Genomic DNA, 21,588 nt, shown 5'->3' with positions numbered 1-21,588 from the left:
ATGTCCCCAGCAAGCATTATCCTTCATAAAGTCATTGGAATAAGTAAGCCATGGTGTGATTCTCACATTGCTGCCAAGTGAGCCTGACTCACAGAACATTCACTTGAACTGTCTGAGGAAGCTGGGCACCTTTTTTGTTTCTTTTAGTGTTGGTTCTGCCTAGCAGCTGGAGTTTGTTTTGTGGAATAACACTCCTTCAAGAAACTTTTGCACCGACGGAGGGTCGCTTTTACACTGAAGTTCCCGGCCAGATTGAAAATAGATGCTAAGGATGGCCGCAAAGTATTTACTTGTCCCCAAAAAGCATTGTCCTTTATAAAGTCAAAGGAATGAGTAAGTGATTGTGTGGCGCTCACTTTGCAGCCAAATGTACCTGACTCACTGAACATTCACTTGACTGTCTGAGGAAAATGGGCGCCTTCTTTGTTTCTTTTTGTGCTGGTTCCGCCTAGCGGATTGAGTTCGTTTTGTGGAATAACACTCCTTTGGGACAGATGTGGATATATCTGCATGTTCTTTGTGCTTATGCCTCCTATTAGATGGAGTCTGTTTTGTGGAATATTTTTTTGCAGGACATTGGAATGATTAGGTCATCTGCTGCACTTATGAAACAGCCAGCTTACTGAACATTCGTTTGACTGTACGAGGAAACTGAACATTTTTTAATTTATTTATTTTTTTATTTTTATGTGTGTGTGCTGGTTCCGCTAGAGGCTGGAGCTTGTTTTGGGGAGGAACGCACCTTTGGGACAGTATGTGGATGAATCTACACATTCTTTGTGTTTATTCTGCCTACTGGCTGGAGTTTGTTTTAAGATTTTCTTCTGTTTTGTAATTCTGTCTCACAAAATTTGTATAGAAGCACCAGACTTGAGCAATCTGATGGCAAAAGTGTCACGGGGGCTCTCGTAGGCGTACATGGACTGTTTGAGTTTAGATGGATGGATGCCGGTTGGCGCTGTCGTGCACGGGGTTAATGCGCATGTTTTTCTTTTTTCTGTTTGTTTGGTTCGGGGGTAAGTTCGGGGTTTGATTGTTGCACTAATATTGGAATGTGGTCTTTATAATCTTGTTTTTGACACACAATCTACTTTTTCTAATATGTCAAAATTTCAAATGTTAATATGAGTAGATTGTCTCTCTCCACGTGGAATGTGAATGGGTTTGGGCACCCCATAAAAAGAAGGAAGGTTATTTCTTTTCATAAACATAAGAAATATGATATTGTGTTTCTTCAAGAAACGCATCTTTCCCTGCATGAAGCTGAAAAAATTTGGGAAGATATGGGGTGGATATGTTTTCTTTAGTGCTGGCTCAAGTAAGAGCAGGGGAGTCATTACAGTGATCAATAACATTGATTCGTCCTCTGCCACCCAGATTGAGGCAAGTCACTACACCACCACGAGGACTTAGAGCGCATTGGGAATTGGGCATTCCAAATTGGGGCGAAAAAGGGGAGAAAAATGAATGTCCCCCAAAATTGAATCACATTTATAATTTGCAAGATATGATTTATGCCTTATGTAATCCCATATATACGCTTTACAGATATAAATTCATAAATACATCATATTAACCTCAGCCGTCCTGCCATTTACACATGTGCTTTTAAGCCAAGAGTTCTGTGGAGGAGATGATGGGCTTTCGGTCACCCGTTTAGTCATGCTGTCATGCAACTTTTGCCCATTTGTAGTGTTTTCACAAGAAGGATCAAAGATTTAGTCACTGAGTTAAAGATTTGATTATTGGCTGAGAGAACAGACTTGCTACTAAATCAGTTGTGATGTGTAATATACAGTAGGTAGATATTAGGCCTAATCTGTGAATTAACAATGTGTATATAACATGAAATCAGACAACCCAAACTAGACCAAAACTGACTGATATACAAAGAACAAAAACAAAAATACCTGTATGGTCCAGAAATTAGACATGTAACAGGTGTTTTATGAGGATGATATGAAGTAGACTGTTTCAGATATTCATCTTCAACCTGCAGCTGAACAGCTCTGATAATAATAGCCTAATAGCCATAGTGATCTTGCTTCTTTTCATATCAAACAGCATTATCTTGTCGAATTAATGTTTACGTTTTGAAACATTACCTAATTAAATGTATACTTACATTTTGGATATTGAGCAGCTCGTGATTTCCAGACATGTGTATAACTGGGGATTAACAAAGTTTATTACATCTCATTCGGCGCTTCATCTCTAAAGGTGAATTAATGAGAGAAAATGTGTTTGTTTTTTTACAGTGGGAATAAAACTAGCGCTCTGTCCCTTTACGAGAGCACATGCATGTTAAACAGTCTACGCTGCAGGGAGAGAGATGATGATGAGACATATGCACGGAGAGACATGGATTTTCAGTCCTATAGAAAGAAACTGTTGATTTCTTGTGTTCCAATGTGTGGATTACTAATTTTCACCAACATGTAAAAACGAAAAAATGTGGGGATTTCGTGCACTGTGAACACGGAATGTGTGGGGATACTTTTTCTACATATTGGTAATAGCTGCTGCTAAGACACTTGGAAAAGAGCGAGGACAGTGCTAGGAGAGTGCACTCGGTGTCTGCACGATCTTATATTATGTCCAGTATATTATGCATTTGCACATCTTTGCGAGATAAATATACTCGCGCTCGCTCGTCGGTTAGAAGACTTTGTTTGTGCCGTGTAATTTTTGTGCTCTCTCGCTTGTTGTTTGCTTGCACTAATGTTATAAATGCAGCACTGGCCTGATCGGGCAAGTGACAGTTCTAGCAACTGGCCCGAATCTCTCTCACACTGGCCCCAGGCCATCGGGCAGTCCTTATTGTTGAGCCCTGCTATACATTTTTCATCACTCCATAAGATTTATTCTAGAATATATTTTTTTATATCTAAGTCCCTCATTTCATCTGTTGTGAATTGCTCAATTGGAAACATCTTAGTCTCAGATCACACCTTGGTGAATTTAGAGGTGTTGCCACATATGGAGAAAAATAAATCATATAGTTGGCCTTTAATGTATCCCTTTTGCAAAATCCTGAATTCCAACAAATGTTAAAGTCTGAAATCAATGTGTATATGGAGACCAACTGGTCCTCAGTGTCCTCTGTAGGCGTGGCTTGGGAGGCACTTAAGGCAGTTCTTGGGGGTCGGATCATACAGTATGCCTCATTCATCAAAAAGTACAAAGCACGAGAACTCGTGAAGTTGGAAGGGAATATTAAAAGTGCAGAGGCAGAGCTGAAGCGCTGAATGTCGTCTGATGGCCTCAGAGAATTGACCCAATTGAAATAGAGATATAATACTATTTTGTCCTACTTTGAGTCCGGGGACAAAAAGGGAAGGTTTTGGCTAGATATATAAAGCAGAGAGAGTCTTTTTCTACCATTCCCCCAGTGAAATCTGCTGGTGGTGAAATTTTTACCTCGGCCATTGATATTACAGTTTTTCTTGATTGCTTAAACAGTATAACCAGGCTTTTGAACTAAAATTTCATTTCACTTCATTTCTCATTGCCTACACCATGTGGTCATTTAGAAAGCACTAGCATTCAATATTGTTCACTCAAGTCAGCACAGCTTGAGCTCAATTAGCACACAATTATCCAGGTGGAAACACTAAGAGTCACAATTGATCACACACCAATCAGAACCTTCAGTAGATAGATAAAAGGGCCCGAGTCAGTTCATTCAGTTTTGGAACAATGGATCCAGAGAGACGTGAAGGAAGAGGTCGAGGACACCGGAGAAGGAGGAGGAGGAGGAGGAAGACCAGTAGGGAGTGGAGGAAGAGGTGAAGGAAGAGGGAGAGTAGGAGGTGGAGGAGGAGGAGGACTATGACAAGGAAGAGGAAGGGCAAGGGGACAAGTAGTCTCAGATGTAATTCGTGCCACTCTATTTGACCATGTCCTTGTCCATGGGATGACTATGAGGGAGGATGGGCAACGAGTACAGCCAAACTTGAGTCGCTTCACTGTCGCCTCGATCAAAAGAAACTTCAGGGAGGAAAACAGGTAGGTGTACTTCAGACTGCTCTCTACTGTAACTTTTGAGTAATGTACTCTGTGCTGTTACAACACATATGTGTACTGTAGCTGTTGCACTATACTAATACAAAGAAACGCATCAAATTGCCTCACATACAGATAGAGTTTCTGTATGCTTCCATTCTGTAAAAAAGATGTGTTACAGTTACAGTAATCAGTACTTCTATTTTTGTAGGACACAGTGATGACCACTGGTGGAGGCAGGCTAAGGCTTTTGTCGGAGGAGCAAGAGAGGGAGCTGGTAAATATGGTAATTGCCAAAAATGTAATCCGCCTGCGAGAGATTCAAAGGAGAGTGATTGAAGACATTCACCAATTTCGAGGGATAAATGCCATCAGCCTCTCGACAATTGATCGCATCCTTCGAAAGCACAGGTTCCGGATGAAACAGGACTACCACGTCCCTTTCGAATGAAACTCTGACAGAGTGAAAGACCAGCGTCTGGAATTTGTTCAAGTATGAGTTTTTATATTGTATGAAGTATTGTGAACCATCACAGTATGGCAGTACAGCAGTTTATACTGTAGCACAAAGTACATATGGTGGTCTGCCATTTGTGCCCTCTTGAACTGTGTTTCAGGGTAGTCATTTACTCTACTGTGATTCATGTGTTTTGCAGAGAATCTTTGAGATTGAAGGCCGGCCTGTTCCTCATGAGATTATCTTTGTTGATGAGGCTGGATTTAACTTGACCAAAAGGAGAAGGGGGAGGAACATAATTGGCCATCGGGCTATTGTGAATGTCCTTGGCCAGCGAGGAGGGAACGTCACTATGTGCATGGCCATCAGCCAATGAGGGGTTCTCCAGCGCCATGCCATTCTTGGACCCTATAACACTATGCTCCTCCTTGATTTCCTTGATAGTCTAAGAGAGTGTGTGTTCCAGCTTGAACAGAGGGAGTCAGCACAACCAGAGCAGCCTCACTACGTTGTTGTTTGGATAACGTCTGGTTCGTGATTGGTTTACCAATAACCCAATGTTTTCCAACATCTTTCTGCCTGCATACTCTCCCTTTCTAAACCCGATAGAGGAGTTTTTTCGGCATGGCGGTGGAAAGTGTATGACCGAGAACCTCACATCTGTGTTCACCTCCTCCAGGCCATGGAAGAAGCCTGCCTAGACATTTCAGTTGATGCGTGCCAGAGGTGGATCAGGCATGCAAGAGGATTTTACCCCTGCTGCCTGGCTAGGGCCAATATAGCCTGTGATGTTGACGAGATTCTCTGGCCTGTCCCAGACCAAAGACGGGATGCTAGGGCAGAATAATTGTTTTGTTGTTGTTTGGTGTATTGTACTGTACAGTACATTTAAGGAATAAAACATTTGCAAATATATACATTTGTGTCTTTTGTTGTGTTCATCATCTGAAAAGGTTTCTGAGGGGGAGAACCACAAGCAACCAAACTTATTACCGGTTTTTGTAGTATTGTTTTGAATTTATCTCACCAGTGTGTAAGATTATGTTGTAGTGTGTGTTTTTGAGGGCTTGTGTGTCATGTCTGAGGGCAAAGTTTGGTTTTTCAGCAAGATTGAATGGTTTTGAGTGGAGAACTTCATTTTGACCTGAAAATAGGAAGTTTGGGGAATTGGAAGTTATGGATTTGTGTTTAGAGTTTCGAGAAAAGGAGGCATAATTTCAAGAAATGTGTTTAAGCAATCGAGAAAACTGTAATAATGCTTTTAAAGAACTCTATCTTGATCTTTAGAGTTCCATGACTTTGTCTACTGATGAAGATATTAGAAACTTTGTGGAAATATTAGAACTCCCTAAACTGTTGACTGAGCAAAGAATTTCTCTTGATTCTGAGATAACCTTGGAGGTGCTTGGTGAGGTAATTAAGGCGGCTTTTTTTTTAGATCTTATACTACAGAATTGGCTCCACTTTTGCAAGAGGTTTATAAGGAATCATTAAAGAATGGAAAGCTTCCGCCAACCATGACACAAGCCCGGATCAGTCTGATACTTAAAAAGAACAAAGATCCAAGCAAGTGTAAGAGTTACCGTCCAATTTCCCTGATCCAGCTAGACGTTAAAATATTGTCAAAAATTCTGGCTAACCGATTGAGTAAAGTTATGACATCTCTTATACATATAGATCAGGTGGGGTTTATTCGGGGCTGCAGCTCTTCTGATAACATTAGGCATTTCATTAATATCATGTGGTCAGTGGCAAATGATCAGACTCCAGTCACTGCCATCTGACTTGACGCCGAAAATGCATTTGATATGGTAGAATGGGATTATCTTTTTACAATTTTGGAAATATACAGGTTCGGGAATACTTTTATTGGATGGATTAAGTTACTTTATAGACACCCGGTAGCAGCGGTACAAACAAATGAATATTTCGGCAAGATGGCGGTGCGTGCATAACACGAGGCTCAGCGTCTCTCCAGTTTTTGCACATTAGTTATTATTTACCTAGTTATTTTCAGCTCAGTTGTTCATCACATCTTTGCATTAACTTCATATAGCCGTCACACACTACTGAACATCAAACTTCGCTGCACAAACACCGCAGTGGATACAACATTAGACCTCCATCTGCTACCTCCAGAGTTACTCCGGTCCCTGGACTCGAGTGAGTCAGCCAGTCCGACAGGAAGTGCCCGTCGCCGCAAGCGTAAACAAAGACGTGGTATGTGGGGCAGCCTGCGGGCTAAGTTAAAGCTCAACCCACATCGCCCAGTGCTACCAAGCATCTTCCTCGCTAATGTACGGTCTCTGGCAAATAAGATCGATGAACTACGGCTCTGGATTACTCAGCGAATGTTTTTGGACTGCAACGTTATGGTTTTCAGGGAAACTTGGCTCAATAGCACCATTCCAACCAGCGCAATTGAACTAGAGGGGCGCAATATCTATAGAGCTAACAGAACGGCTGTGGACTCTAGTAAAAGCAAAGGTGGGGGTGTTTGCATCTATGTAAACAGAACTTGGTGCACCGATGCTGTTATTACCAAATCCCACTGTTCTGCTGATATTGAGTACCTCTTTATCAAGTGCAGACCCTTTTACCTGCCCCGTGAATTGACATCTACCATAATCACTGCAGTATATGTACCACCGGATGCTAATGCTAAGCTAGCCATGAAGGAACTCTCTTCTGTTGTTAGTAAACTGCAAACAATGCATCCAGACGGAGCTTTTATCATTGCCTCGGGATTTCAATCATGCCAATTTGAGGACAGCACTCCCCACATTTTATCAAAACGTTTCTTGCCCTACAAGAGGAGACAACGCTCTAGATCATGTTTATAGAAACATTTCTGATGCCTACAAAGCCACCCCCCTCCCCCATGTTGGACAATCTGATCACTTATCCCTGTTCCTACTCCCCAAATACGCCCCATCATCAAATGTGTGAAACCCACAGTGAGGACTGTAAAAGTGTGGCTGGAAGGAGCAGATTCTTCACTACAGCATGAGTTCCAGAACACAGACTGGGATGTGTTTGCTTCTCAGGCCAACTTGGACTCACACACGGACATTAATTCCTACACAAATTCTGTTCTGCAACACATCAACAGGTGTGTCGACAAGGTAACCACCCATACAACAATTAAAACATACCCCAATCAGAAACCCTGTATGAACAAGGAATTCCGACTCCTGGTAAAAGCACGTGGTGCTGTTTTCAGATCTGGCTACCGGGAAGCCTACAATTTATCCAGGGCCAATCTGAAGAGGAGAATTAAAGCAAACAAACACAATTACAAACTGTGGATTGAGGACAAATTTAAGAACAACGACCCCCGACATATGTGGACAGGCATCCATGCCCTCACAGATTACAAACCAGTGAACAGCACCCCCCCAACCAGTAATGTCACCCTCCCAGACGAACTGAACACCTTTTATGCTCGCTTTGATCGTGGAAACACAGAACCACCCATAAAAGCTGAGCTCCCACCTGATGATCTGCCGCTAACATTTTCCACCAGTGACGTGTGCTCCAACCTGAGCAGAGTGAATGCACATAAAGCTGCTGGCCCTGATGGTATCCCTGGCTGAGTGCTCAGGGCCTGCGCAGAACAGCTGGCAGACATCTTCACCAACATTTTCAACCTCTCCTTGACCCAGGCCATTGTCCCAACCTGCTTCAAAACAGCCACCATTGTACCAGTACCAAAACATGCTGCTGCAGTGACCCTCAACGACTTCCGCCCCGTTGCTCTTACTCCCATCATCACTAAGTGTTTTGAGAGGCTGGTCCTCTTCCACCTGAAAACATGCCTGCCCCCAACACTGGACCCATATCAGTTCGCCTACAAACCCAACAGGTCAACTGAGGATGCTATCGCCTCAGCTCTTCACTCCGCCCTGACTCACTTGGACAAAAACAACACATACGTCAAGATGCTGTTCATTGATTTCAGTTCTGCCTTTCAATACTGTGATCCCATCCAAGCTGATCTCCAAGCTCACTGATCTTGGCATTAGCCCCTCCCTCTGCAACTGGACCTTGGACTTTCTCACTAACAGACCACAGTCTGTTAGGATCAGCAACCACAACTCCTCCACCCTCACTTTGAACACTGGTGCACCACAGGGCTGTGTGCTGAGTCCAATCCTCTACTCCCTCTTCACCCATGACTGCATACCTGAGCATGGCTCCAACTCCATAATCAAGTTTGCAGATGACACCACGGTGGTAGGCCTGATCAGCGGCGATGATGAGGCGGCCTACAGGGAAGAGGTACAGCCCCTGGCAGTGTGGTGTGCCAACAACAATCTCACACTCAACATCCAGAGGACCAAGGAGCTGATTGTGGACTACTGGCAGACTAGGAAGGGTCATACATACACTCCCTTCTACGTTGATGGGGACGAGGTGGAGCGTGTGACTAGCTTCAAGTTCCTGGGTGTCCATATCTCTGAAGATCTTTCCTGGACCTACAGCACCTCCACTCTGATCAAAAAGGCACAACGGTGCCTTTACTTCCTTAGGAAACTAAGGAAAGCTCACCTGTCCCCACACATCCTGCTGAACTTTTACCGCTGCACTATTGAAAGTATCCTAACAAACTGCATCACAGTGTGGTATGGCAACTGCTCTGTCTCAGACCAGAAGGCCCTCCAGTGGGTGGTGAAAACTGCACAATACATCACTGGTGTTCAGCTATCCTCCATCAAAGACATCCACCACAAACGATGCCTAAGGAGGGTGAGAAGCATTATCAAAGACACCTCTCACCCCAACCATGGTCTGTTTACTCTTGTCCCATCTGGGAGATGCTATAGGAGCCTTCGCTATCGCACCAGCAGACTCAGGAACAGTTTCTTTCCCTCAGCTGTCAGCCTACTGAACTCTAAACTCAGGCGCTGAACACTATATCCCACTCGGACTACATATTTTTTTGCACATTCCCTTGCACATTTCATTGTAAATAATTTCTACCTCTTGATGCCGCTTGCACTGACATGGTCACTGGCCATATATATATATTTATAGATTTATAGTTTCTGTACAATGCACCTTCAGTGTTTATACTTCTTCATTTGCACCTTGTACTGTATTCATAGACATTTGCATTGAGCTGGTCTCTGCTTCTCTACCTCATAACTTTGCACTCCATAAAAATCTTAATTGTATATACTCATATATATTTATATATAAATGTGTGAATATATATATACATATACTTCCAGTTAGATGCTAACTGCATTTCATTGGCTCTGTACCTGTACTCAGCACTCTGCACAATGATAATAAAGTTGAATCTAATCTAAAAATGTATTAATTTCAGATTATCTTAGTCTGGACTCTTTCCCCCTTATTGTTCTGTCTTGCCCTGGAACCATTAGCAGCCGCGATAAAAAGGGAAGATGATTTTTCAGGGGTGGTGGCGGGAGGTATGGCACATAAGCTTTTGCTTTACTCTGATGATATTTTGTTATTCTTCTCTGACCCCACTAGATCTATGCCTTGCCTCCACAGAAACATTAATTCCTTTTCAAAATTCTCAGGATACAGAGTCAATTGGTCTAAATCTGAAGCCATGGCTCTGACAGCGCACTGCCCAGTAACGGCTTTTCAGCCGGGTGCCTTTCAGTGGCCCAAACAGGGCATTAAGTATTTGGGCATTTTATTCCCAACAAATTTGTCTGATTTAGTAAGTTAATTTTGACCCCTTAATAAAAAGGTTTTGGAGCAATGTGGGCAGGTGTGCTTCATTATATTTATCTATGATTGGGAAGGTTAATTTCAATCAATTTGACAGCATAGCGAAGTCCTTCACTTGGAATGGTAAGCGTCCCAGATTACATTTCAGTAAGTTACATAGGTCGATTGACAATGGTGGGCTAGGCCTACCCAAGATATTGTTTTATTATTATGCATTTGGTCTCAGACGTTTGGCTCACTGGTTGCTTCCACCTGAGATAGCCCCTCCCTGGTTTTGTATTGAACAGGAAGTTCTTGCCCCTATTTTGCCATTGCAAAGCCTTTCTATCAAACTAATCGGAGAAGTTAAGTTACACCCCATTATCTCGCATTTGCACTCAGTATGGACAAAAGTGTTCAGAGTGTTTAATTCGGACATTTATTTAAATGTTGCCTCAAGCATATGGTTGAACCCTAAATTATATATTAATAAGTCCCCTTTCTGCTGGTCAGAGTGCATCATACACTCTGTGACCTATATGAGAGTGGAGTGTTAGATCTTTTGAAAATTTGGTTCAACATTTTTGGATTCCCAAATCTCAGTTCTATTTACAGTATTTACAGCTGCGCCACCTGCTCTGTATTGTTTTTGGGAGTGGCACACACCCCCCTAAAGCGGCAGATACTCTGGGAGAGGTGATTACGGCATTTGGAAAAGGTCATGAGGCATCAGTGTATTACTCCCTGCTAATTCAGAGTCTGAGGGAAGGAGCTTCAACTTCTCTCAAGAGATTATGGGAGAAAGATTTATATTTGGTATTGGAAGAGGGAGTGTGGGCTAGGATTCTAAAAAATGTCAAGTCTGCATCTAGAGATGCAAGGGTGCGCCTTATAAAATGTAAGATTTTACATGGCTTCTATTGGACCCCCTCTAGATTGTATAGGCTTGGTCTTAAAGACACACCCACCTACTGGCAATGCCAATCAGAAGATGGAAACACAACCCATGCTTTTTGGGGGTGTGTTAAGATCCAGGAATTTTGGTTGAAGGTTCAGAGTTTTTTGTGTGACGTTTTAGGCACTCGAATTTCACTCTGCCCCAGACTCTGTATTTTGGTTGATGGGGCGGTCATACATTTTGGGGATAAACGCATAAAAAATTGGGTTCTGACCAGCATTATGGTTAGCAGGCTAATTATTTTAAGGGGATGGAAGTTGGATAGGGCGCCCTCATTTCCGGAGTGGTGTGCGGAGATGGGGAGGGTGGCTGCTTTTGAAGAGATTTCAAGAAGAAGGCTGTGGGTTCAGAATTTGTTTGACAGGAAGTGGGGCAATTACTTGGGGGACTGGGGACTCTTGGGGAAGGGCTGGGGAGAGAGATGTTTAGGTTTAATTATATATGATTATTATTTTATATATATATATATATATATATATATATATATATATATATATATATATATATATATATATATACCTTATGAGATGTTAACATTCTCCATAGTGCTTCAAAGTAGAAAATATAAATTTTATTCAGGTTTTGGAGTCTACGGCACATTTTTTAGCACTCTGGACAATCCAGTTAAACCTAGTTTATGACGCATCCAGCACGAGGATGCGCCACACTGTACAAATGAGTAGTTCCTTAGTGCTTAAAAAGATAAACCAGTGCTTTTGGGATAAACCACTGAACGTCTTAAGGGGGATCCTAGTCATCCCACACACTAGATCATTTTTTCTTATTATTGAGAAAAAAACAGTCTTCATTTTAGCCAACCAATTCAAAGTGGCCATTTATAAAAAAATTATGCAGGAAAAGTCTCGGGGGTTCTGCTTGGCCTAATCTTCCCCCACATTACGGCACCCCTGAGAAAGTGCAAATGACATTGCTGGTTGACCAATCATAGAAATGGTCGCATGTCACACCCATTCACCTCTGCAAATGAAATAACCAAGTTATACACTTATTTCATGCGCTTGAATGAAAACATGAGAAATCGAGCTGAATTCTTGTTTTTCTATTTCTTATATGAAACCAAAAAATGGAAAAACAAAGTGGTTTCTCAATTTTGCCCATTTCATTGATGTGGAAAATCAAGTAAATGCTTGGTTTACTGGTTGTTCCATTTTGGGGACGAAAACGAGGAAACAAATTAGGCTATCTGAAGGTACACAGACTGTGAAAGGACAAAACTGCATGTTGCAGTAGGACTAAATTAGATCAGTGGCCAATTAACCTTTCCGCATGAAGGGTGAGATCTTGAAGTCCATAAATGGTATTGTAGAATGATTGGTAATCTGGTTTTGTTTCATAGTGTCAAACTGAACTCCTTTTGTTATTTTCTCTCTCTCCTCAACCGAGGTGGACAAACCCAAGGAGGAGCACAAACGTTCCACCTCACGTCCAGTGTCCTGAAGACATACAAAAATACACACTTTAAACATATAACTGAGCTTGAACAAAACATGTTTCTTTTTTAAACTGAACTTACTTCAACCATATCCTCATAGAACATGTACAGCAAGTTAGAATATGTCTGTTTTTTCTCCCACCATCCACTGACATGGTCATACCAAGGACCAAACACATCTGTAGGGGAAAGTGCAGATTTTAAATTAATTCCTCAGTGACACCTTCCTTGATTGGTCATGTATGGGATGCATAGCTTTGTGTAATTAAATATATTTAGTCTTTACTATTTTAATAGAACGGGTCTAAATCGCAAGTGTGATCACGATACAATATTATATCGATTCTTTTAGCCAGCAATCCAATGTTTGCCAATACCACAAAGTCTGCTGTGATGCAATTTCAATTTGATTCAGGGGCCTGCGATCGATATGAAACAATATTATGTGCCTGTTCTACACAATCAGATACATTTATTATCTCACTAATTGAACATTTTATTCAGCTCTCTGAAAAGTGCAAATCCAGTATCCACTTTGGAACATTCACAACACAAAAGGTATTTCAGTTGTTAAATTTTTTGTTTACAGAAAAATAAAGAATATAAAATATAAATGTACACACACGTGATCAATCGTTTGATGACAGCTAATTGCCTTGTAGAATGAGGTAAACACTACATTGACAATTTGTCATTTCTACAACAGTCAGTTAAGTCTTTTAATATAAAATACTTACATACCCACGACTTATTTTTCGACAGGAAAGTATGGATGAAATATATGTAGGTTTTTTCTGAACTACTGTCAAAACAAGTTTTTAACTTGATTCAGTATGCCTGTATGATTATGTCAGACATATAACAGGTCGATGAATACACATCCTCACATGCTTAACACTTCTAAAGCAAGAGGAATGTGGCAAATAAAAATGAAAACTACCATGAAACATGAAATATGCGAGGAGGAGGACGTGGCCGGGCCGTGATTGTGCATGGCCGGCGCAGAATCAGCTGATCAGCGGGAGCGTGAGATAAAGGGGAGCCGGAGGTGCCAGTTCGAGAGAGAGAGAGATGCACGCAGCCGCGTTGTGTGTGTGTCCTTATGTTTTATGTTGATTTAAGTTTGTTTACCATTAAACTTTATGTTGACTGTTCAGCCGGTTCCCGCCTCCTCCTTGCCCATCCTTATCCTGTTAGTGGTACCGAAACCCTGGAGGGAGGAGGGATGCACTGTCACGGAGTCCTCACCACTGCTATCTGCCAGGGGAGCAGCCGTGGCCGTCTGCCTGGGGACGGAGGGGTCGCTGTCAGCTGCTGAGAGCCGGAGGAACCGCTGCTATCCGCCAAAGAAGGGGAGGAGCGGTTCCGTCCACCAGGGCCCGGAGGACTCGCTGCTGTCTGCTGGGGAGGAGCAAGCTGGCGTCCACCAGAGGACGGAGGAGAGGTTGAGGACCGGGCGACAGTGCATCCCTCCTCCCTCCCGGGTTTTGGCACCACTGTAATAGTATAAGGATGGGCAAGGAGGAGGCGGGAACCAGCTGAACAGTCAATATAAAGTTTAATGATAAAACTTAAAACAACATAAAACATAAACACACATGCAGCGCCGGGGCAGCACGGTCTGACTAACTCCAGAGATGCACTTGGCCGCGCTGCATGTGTGTCTGTGTTCGTTTGTGTTTTATGTCGTTTTAAGTTCATTTTTATCATTAAACCTTTAACCATCCTTGATCTGTTACACTCACATACAGTAAATAATAATATCTGACATCACAATCATTATATTTAATACTCAAACCTATTAACAGCCGGTCTCGATTGAACAAGTTACTCACTGCAGTCAATATAGGGTACAACGGGGCTAAAGGCACCCCTTAAGGAATTTTTTATTTTTTCTGGTCACAAAACATATTAAGGTTGAAAAAATGTATTTACTGTTATTGAATATTGATGGAGCAACACCATTTGTGTGAAAATAAATAATAACAGAAAGATGTTTTGATTAAAATTATGTTTTTAAAAAAGGTGGTGAGGGAGCCTCTCACCTGGAGTAAAATGCCCCTGGGGGATTTATAGTGATATCATGTAGATACTGGGACAATAGTTATAGGGGCAAGATGTTTTTTTGAGAAACATATTAAGATAATACTTACTGTAAATATCCACTTCAGAAAAGGGTTTACCATTTTCTGTTAATTTCAAACACATTTATCATTTTATTACATCTCAAGTAATCTATAAACAAATTAATCTCCATTGTGATTGGATGAGACAATGTGAGCCCACTTTGGACATTTTTATAACAAATCTATTTGCCCCACTTAAGAAAAACAATGTGTTTAAATGGGGCCTTTAGCCCCTGCAACAGGGTTTATTTAAAAAAAATTTTTTTTACCCCAAATACTATCCTTTCACTTATTGGACAGTTATTGAAAAATGTTTGATTTAATGACCTTAAACAAAACTGAAAATGATAAATAAGTATGATGTCTCAAAAGTAATGTATTAATTTCAGGGATTTTCATTAGCTACAGAAATTTGCAATGTTTAAAAAAAAAAAAAAAAATTAGATCAAATTGCCTCAAAATCAACCTTTAGACACCACACACAATGATCTCTTGGATCAGGAAAATATTGCAGTGTATAGTGACAAACAGGTGTTTAGGAAAGTACTGTGGTAGTTTTTGATGCTATTTAGTATTCTGGGAGAAATTCAAATCAAATGGAGCTTTTTACCCTGTGGAACCTTTAGCTTCATTGTACCCTAAATGCAAAGGCATAATTTTAGAAGTATATTATTTTTGTAGACATATCCTTTCACAAACAGTAGCCTATGCGATGCGGTGGTAAAAACGGGTCCCGTTTATCCCGTTAAATCTTATATGGCTGTCTTGATCATCATCAAAAGATCATTTTTGACCTCATATCCTTCACAGCGATTGCACTTTTGGAAATTAAAAACAGCTGTTTGCTATCAAAGTTTGTGCGATTCCTTCGTGAAAAGTTCAAATCTACTGCAAATCAGCGGCAGGATAAATGGGTCTAAATAGTGCAGACACGATGATAATAATGGTGATCTGTGTAATATCATAAATTATGTCAAACCCTAAGTCTATCCTGATCCTGATGGGAATTTAAAGAAGTCCTAATCTCCAATTATCTTTCAGAAATTGGAAGGATGCGCTTTGATGGAAATGCATATTGGAATGGCTGGCTTTTTTGAAGAAGGGCCCAAGATGCAGGATGGCAATGAAGGGGTTTTTAATTGAATAAACACAAAGCAAATACAAACAAAAACTCTCATGAGGGAGAAACTAATCAATAAGACAAAAATAGAACTAAAAACAAACCAACAGGGGAAAACTTGAAACAAACAAGAGCAACTCAAGCGACGCCAGCAGGATGGACCAGTGTATAGCAGCTGGACTAGGCTTGGCTGTTGGACTAGTCGAGATAACTTGACTTGACCAGGTGGCTTGACTAGATGTAGTGGCTTGGCTTGACATGGTGACTTGACTGGATGTGATGGCTTGGCTTGACTTGAAAGTTTGACTTGGCGTGACAGCTTAACTTAGTGGGACAGCTTGACTAGGTGAGATGATTTGACTTGGTGCGGCAGTGACGAATTGACTTGTTGGCACGACTTGATGTTTTGGTTTGACTTGGCGTGGTGGCTTGATTTGTCGTGGTGGTTTGGCTTGGTTAGACAGCTTGACTTGGTGTGGCGGTTTGATTTGACTTGGCTGCTTGACTTGGCTTGACGGCTTGACCTGACTGATGGCTTGACTTGATGTGGTAGCTTGATTAGACTTGGCTGCTTGACTAGGCTGGGCGGCTTGACTTGGCTTGACTTGATATGTTGACTAGACTTGATATAGTAACTTGACTAGGTGTATCAGTTTGACTAGGCGTGATCGATCCAGGAGATAGCTTAAGAGAATGAATGGGATCAGGTGTCTCTAGGACGGGAGTGAGGATAGATGGCTCCAGGATGGGAGTGAGGACAGACGGCTCCAGGATGGGAGCGAGGACAGACGGCTCCAGGATGGGAGCGAGGACAGACGGCTCCACGATGGGAGCGAGGACAGACAGCTCAAAGACGGGAGCGAAATCAGACAGGGAAAGGACCTCCGTGGCTGTGAGCACTGACAGCAACAGGGGAATGGCCTCCGTGGGTGCTGGCAGTGGCAGGGAAACGGCCTCCGTGGCCCCTGGCAGTCGGCAGCAGGAACGGCCACCGCCTCCTGGCATTTGGTGGCATGCTTCCTCTGACGACGAGAAGCCAGAGAGGCGCCCAAAGAAGCTGCAATGGATTTGTCCACCTCCCGATGGTCAACAGCGGGCTCAGCGGGCCTTTCTAGAGACACCGGCAGAGAGGGATTTTGGGATTTGGTGTTCCACCCCCGCAGCAGATGTTTCATCTCTGCCAAAAGGTGCATCTTTTTGATTAGGCGTGATCGATCCAGGAGATAACTTAAGAGAATGAATGGGATCAGGTGTCTCTAGGACGGGAGTGAGGATAGATGGCTCCAGGATGGGAGCGAGGACAGACGGCTCTAGGATGGGAGCGAGGACAGACGGCTCTAGGATGGGAGCGAGGACAGATGGCTCCAGGATGGGAGCGAAATCAGACAGGGAAAGGACCTCCGTGGCTGTGAGCACACAGGGAAGCGTTCCTACGGGCACAGTGCCAACAAAAGTTCCTCTGGTAAGAAATCTCATTTTTTTTATTGAAACCTGTTTGGTTGTAAAGAGTAGCATCTCTAGTTTAGTTTGATATGCTGCTTTAAAAAATCTATTCATTTTTCACGCATCAGCTTGCTGATAAACATGAAATCCACTTATGAGGAAAATGAGACCTTATTCCCTCAAAAGTTGAAAAAACTTGTTATTTTAAATAATTTTCAACACTAACAGATCTGTGGGTAATTTCACTTCATTTTAATATAATTTATGTTATATTTTATTTTGTTAGCACTGTACAATATGGTTCTATTCATTAACATTAGTAAATGCATTCCTATATATTTACTGTGCATTTTCACATTGAGAATAAATGTATTCATGCAAAAGCTGAAAAATATTGCTTTCAGAGGCTTTTATGGAGCTGGATGAAAATAAGGTGCATTTCGAACTGTTCTGAGACCAGTGCAGACAGACAGCACACTGGAGGTTAAGTCATTCACTAAATAGGGAGCAACGGTGCATCCTGTAGCTTTCTATGCAGCTAAGTGCATTCACTCCTAAAATCTGACCAAAAGAACAGTTTCAGGCTGCAGATGATGTTTGGATCACTCAACATGTTTGGCAGACATGGAACAATGATAATCAGTACATAGATTCAAAATTGTATAATGTATAATTTTATTTGAACATGATTGGCAGTGATTGGATGATGCTAACCATTACTTTTAATTATTTTTAATCACAATTATTTATTCAGCTTTATAGAAAATAAGCTTTAATGTCTATAACGTCTCAAAAACATGAATAACCAACACTCCTGGAGACATCATAAACTATGATGAAAAAAATCAGATTTTCTATAACTTGATATTACGTAAAATTGCACAACTTACTCCCACTGTTCACATATGTGGACATACATTTTTAGGAGAACTATTGGCTCTAGATTTTTATTTTTTGCTTGTTCATTAGGTGCTATTAGTTACAAATGAAAAAGAGAAATGGAAAATGCACACAGAAGTCACGCTCGGGTCTCAGGAGGTTAATTTCAGTAACAGTTTTACTTACTCTTTCCTTTCAAAAATTTCTGTAAGAATTTGTTCCAATCTCCTGGTTCGGGTTGTACCATATTCATTCGATCAAAATGAAAATAGGAAACAGCATTGTCTTTTGCATTGCGAGCTACATAAACAACCTAGAATGCATGACAAAAATACAGTACATCATAATTAATGATATGATACAGTACTTTCATAAAATCCAATCAGAACACAGCTAATGCTGTATCTTAAGGCTTGGATTACACTACACAATTTTAACATTGATTTTAGCCCCGATTTTCAGTAGGGCTGAGGGGGTGCTTATCTGCGCTAGTTGGCTGAAGTCTGCAGATTTTGGGCCATTCGGACCTGACAAATTTAAAAGAAAATCGCATTGTATATGATGGGAAACGACTGCAATTTCTTACCTGTTTGATATTTTTTGAGCAGACTCTCTATGAATACAGAGGCAATCTCATAGTGTTTGATGCTCCATGAATCAAATCTGAAGTCATATGGGGAGTAGCCATTAGAAATCAAGAACAAGGGCCATGAAGCAAGAAAGATGTGAGCAAGCACTCAAAATGGATCTTAAAGGAATAGTTTACCCAAAATTATAATTCTCTCATTTACTCACCCTCATTCCATATCACTTTCTTGCTTTCGCGGAAATCAGACAAATATATTTTTATGGAGATATGGTATGACCATAAAGGTGTCTTCTGAAGAAATATGATCAGTTTTTGGTGAGAACAGACCAAAATGTAACCCCCTTTTCTCTATAAACCTTGCCATCTGCAATCTTCTAGGCGCAATCTTGATTTCAAGCTCGATTACACTTCCTCGCGCTTGATGCATGCATAGAGCGCTGCACACGCTCGCGTTGTAAGGATATATATATATATTCATCTCTTATCTCAATCAAAATATCTTTGTGTTTCACTGAAGAAAGAAAGTCATACAAGTTTGAGACAACAAAAGGGTGAGTATATGATGAATTAAATTTTTTGGGTGAACTATTACTTTAACTTTTAATGCCACTCACCACCGATAGTTGAAGTCTCTAGAGGCTATACTGGCTGCGTCTTCCCATCCAAGATCACAACCGAAGGCGTTCAGCCAGTGTCTTTTGCAACTCAGAACACAGAGTAGCAACAACAATTACAGCAACGCTCCCATACATGTTTGTTTACATCTATAATGCGTCTTCTAGAATGGGTGGGCATATATTTCTACGCGTAGTGTGGGATCCCCAGTTATATGGTGTGTGATGCCCAGTTTTTGTCTGTGTGCATTTACAAATTCAGTAAGCATATGAAACCTAGTATCTGTTCAGATTTTAAAATATGTGTAGAGTAATCCAGCCTTTTATCAGATTTTCATTAAAAAAATGCAGGACAGGGCATTTGCAATGTGTAATTTCTTTGCCACAATAGGGACCAAATCAAATAGCAAAATAATGCTAAAATAATGTTTTCCACATCAAAGATCACATACTACCACATATAGTGAAAAGAAATCTTAAATACCATACCCTTGAGTTTTGCTCCCAGAAAGATTTGGGCACAAGCTGAACAGGCAGATGAGTTTTGATGAGGCGAGGAGAGGTAGGCAAATTATCAGCCATTTCAGTCCCTACAAATCAGAATTAAAACGTGGTTCTGAAATTCAATGTGGTCATTATGGTTACACCAAGACACAAGTAAGCAATAGTTCAAGCCTTCAAACATTTTATATCAACTTTGTCATGACCTTGTACAATGAAGCTGGTTTTGGTGGTTAGCCAGGTAAGTTTTAGATTAGTTTGCCTCAACCCCAGGTTTTAGGTACCATGAAAGTTGGTCGGCTTTTAGCAGTGTTCATCACCATAGCAACTTAAACGGCTATCCTGCTCCGTAGCAGGTTTCGTTCTGGATTACAGATCGCTAACAGATGATGAACCAATCAGCTGTGAATAAAATGACATCTCTGACGCAATCAAGTCACTCCCCCGTGTCTCTTAAAGCATACTATATAAATAAAATCTTAGAAATCCACAAAATCGACTCTTCATGATAAATTATTTATTTGAGAATCTAAATGTAGATTTTAAGCGGATAGAGTGTTGTATTTTATTTAAAATGTAATTGCTTTTCATTTACCCTGTTTAGCCATAGCAAAAATATTTTTGAAAATATAAACATAATATATTAGGCAATCTATAAAACAGCCAGTAAGATGGATTAATATGATACCTGCAAAAAATATTCGTTTTTAAAATATTAAAAGCTCAAGATTGCTATGGAAAGGGGTGAACGCCACCCAGACCCTTCTTTCTTTCGTGGACTCGAGATGAACATACAGTATTTTACTTGAAGTTATAATAATATAAGCAATATAAGCAGTACACAAAATACGTCTTTCATAAAAAGAACAATACGTCTTATTATTGCATGCCAATTTTTTGCATACAGTATTCCAAGTGCTCACTTTTTAATTAATCAATAGTAGCCTATTTTATACTTTTTTTTAATTTTTTTTTTACTAAAGACAATGTACAAATTGTACATCAAGAAAGAGAAATAATAATAATAATAATAATAAAAAACACGATGCTATTTTGAATAACCATATCAAATAACTATTCACAACATATTCTATAAATAACATGTGTAATTCATTCATTTACATGTTATAATTTATTTCAAATGAAGTGGAAAGAAAGTTAAGGCATCACCTCCTTTTTTTTAAATATTAAATGAGATAGGACATCATACCTCGTATTTTAACTAATTTTGTTTAAAATTCAAGAATCTGAAGGAAACAATCTATCTAAATTAATTTATAGTATTTTTAAGCAAATCCCATTTATGTTCACATTCCTGACTTTTATTATTAATTTTAAATGTTACTTTCTCCATTTGATATATTTCCTAAATCGTTTCGCTCCATCTTTGAAATTGTGGGGGTTCTGGTTTAAGCCAGTTTTTTGTAATCTGTTTCAAAGTTGCTATTCTGATTACCTTAAATATATTTTGTTCAGTTTTATTTCTTAAGGACAATGGCATTTTACCCAAAATACGTTTTTTAAATTTTTTTTTTTTTTATGTATTTCTATTGTGCAGTTAAATATTAAATTAACTATTAAATATTAGTCTAATCACTTCCAATAATTCGTCAATTTAGAGCACTCGTATTGAATTCGACTGTAATTAGCCTTTTTTTCTCCACAATTTCTCCAACAATCCTGTTTTACCATGCTATTGTATTTACTTTGAATAACAGATGTTATAGATCTTATTTATATCTTCCAAGCATATTC

The 21,588-nt window shown here is 40.5% G+C and overlaps 1 protein-coding gene across 4 annotated transcripts in view; it reads right to left on the bottom strand.

Annotated features, from left to right (window-relative positions):
• LOC127424439 (cytosolic sulfotransferase 3-like) overlaps positions 1-21,588 on the bottom strand; it is a 47,236-nt gene that overhangs the window by 6,611 nt on the left and 19,037 nt on the right. For 2 of the 4 annotated variants that reach the window (XR_007894471.1, XM_051669662.1), the window contains exons 4-7: positions 19,822-19,922; positions 18,316-18,442; positions 12,643-12,740; positions 12,388-12,562 (exon numbers count right to left, since the gene is read on the bottom strand). Coding sequence is in view for 3 of the 4 variants with exons in the window: in XM_051669662.1 (XP_051525622.1) it covers positions 12,388-12,562; positions 12,643-12,740; positions 18,316-18,442; positions 19,822-19,922 (501 nt within the window). In the remaining variant the exon portion in view is untranslated. Of the gene's footprint in view, positions 1-11,688; positions 12,087-12,387; positions 12,563-12,642; positions 12,741-15,786; positions 17,238-18,315; positions 18,443-19,821; positions 19,923-21,588 lie in introns of those variants that run through there. The other 2 variants (XM_051669664.1, XM_051669663.1) reach the window with 2 other exon arrangements.

This window comes from Myxocyprinus asiaticus, chromosome 33 (genome assembly GCF_019703515.2).
Source record: "Myxocyprinus asiaticus isolate MX2 ecotype Aquarium Trade chromosome 33, UBuf_Myxa_2, whole genome shotgun sequence".
Taxonomy (NCBI): Eukaryota; Metazoa; Chordata; class Actinopteri; order Cypriniformes; family Catostomidae; genus Myxocyprinus; species Myxocyprinus asiaticus.
This window is presented reverse-complemented; position numbering and strand designations above follow the sequence as displayed.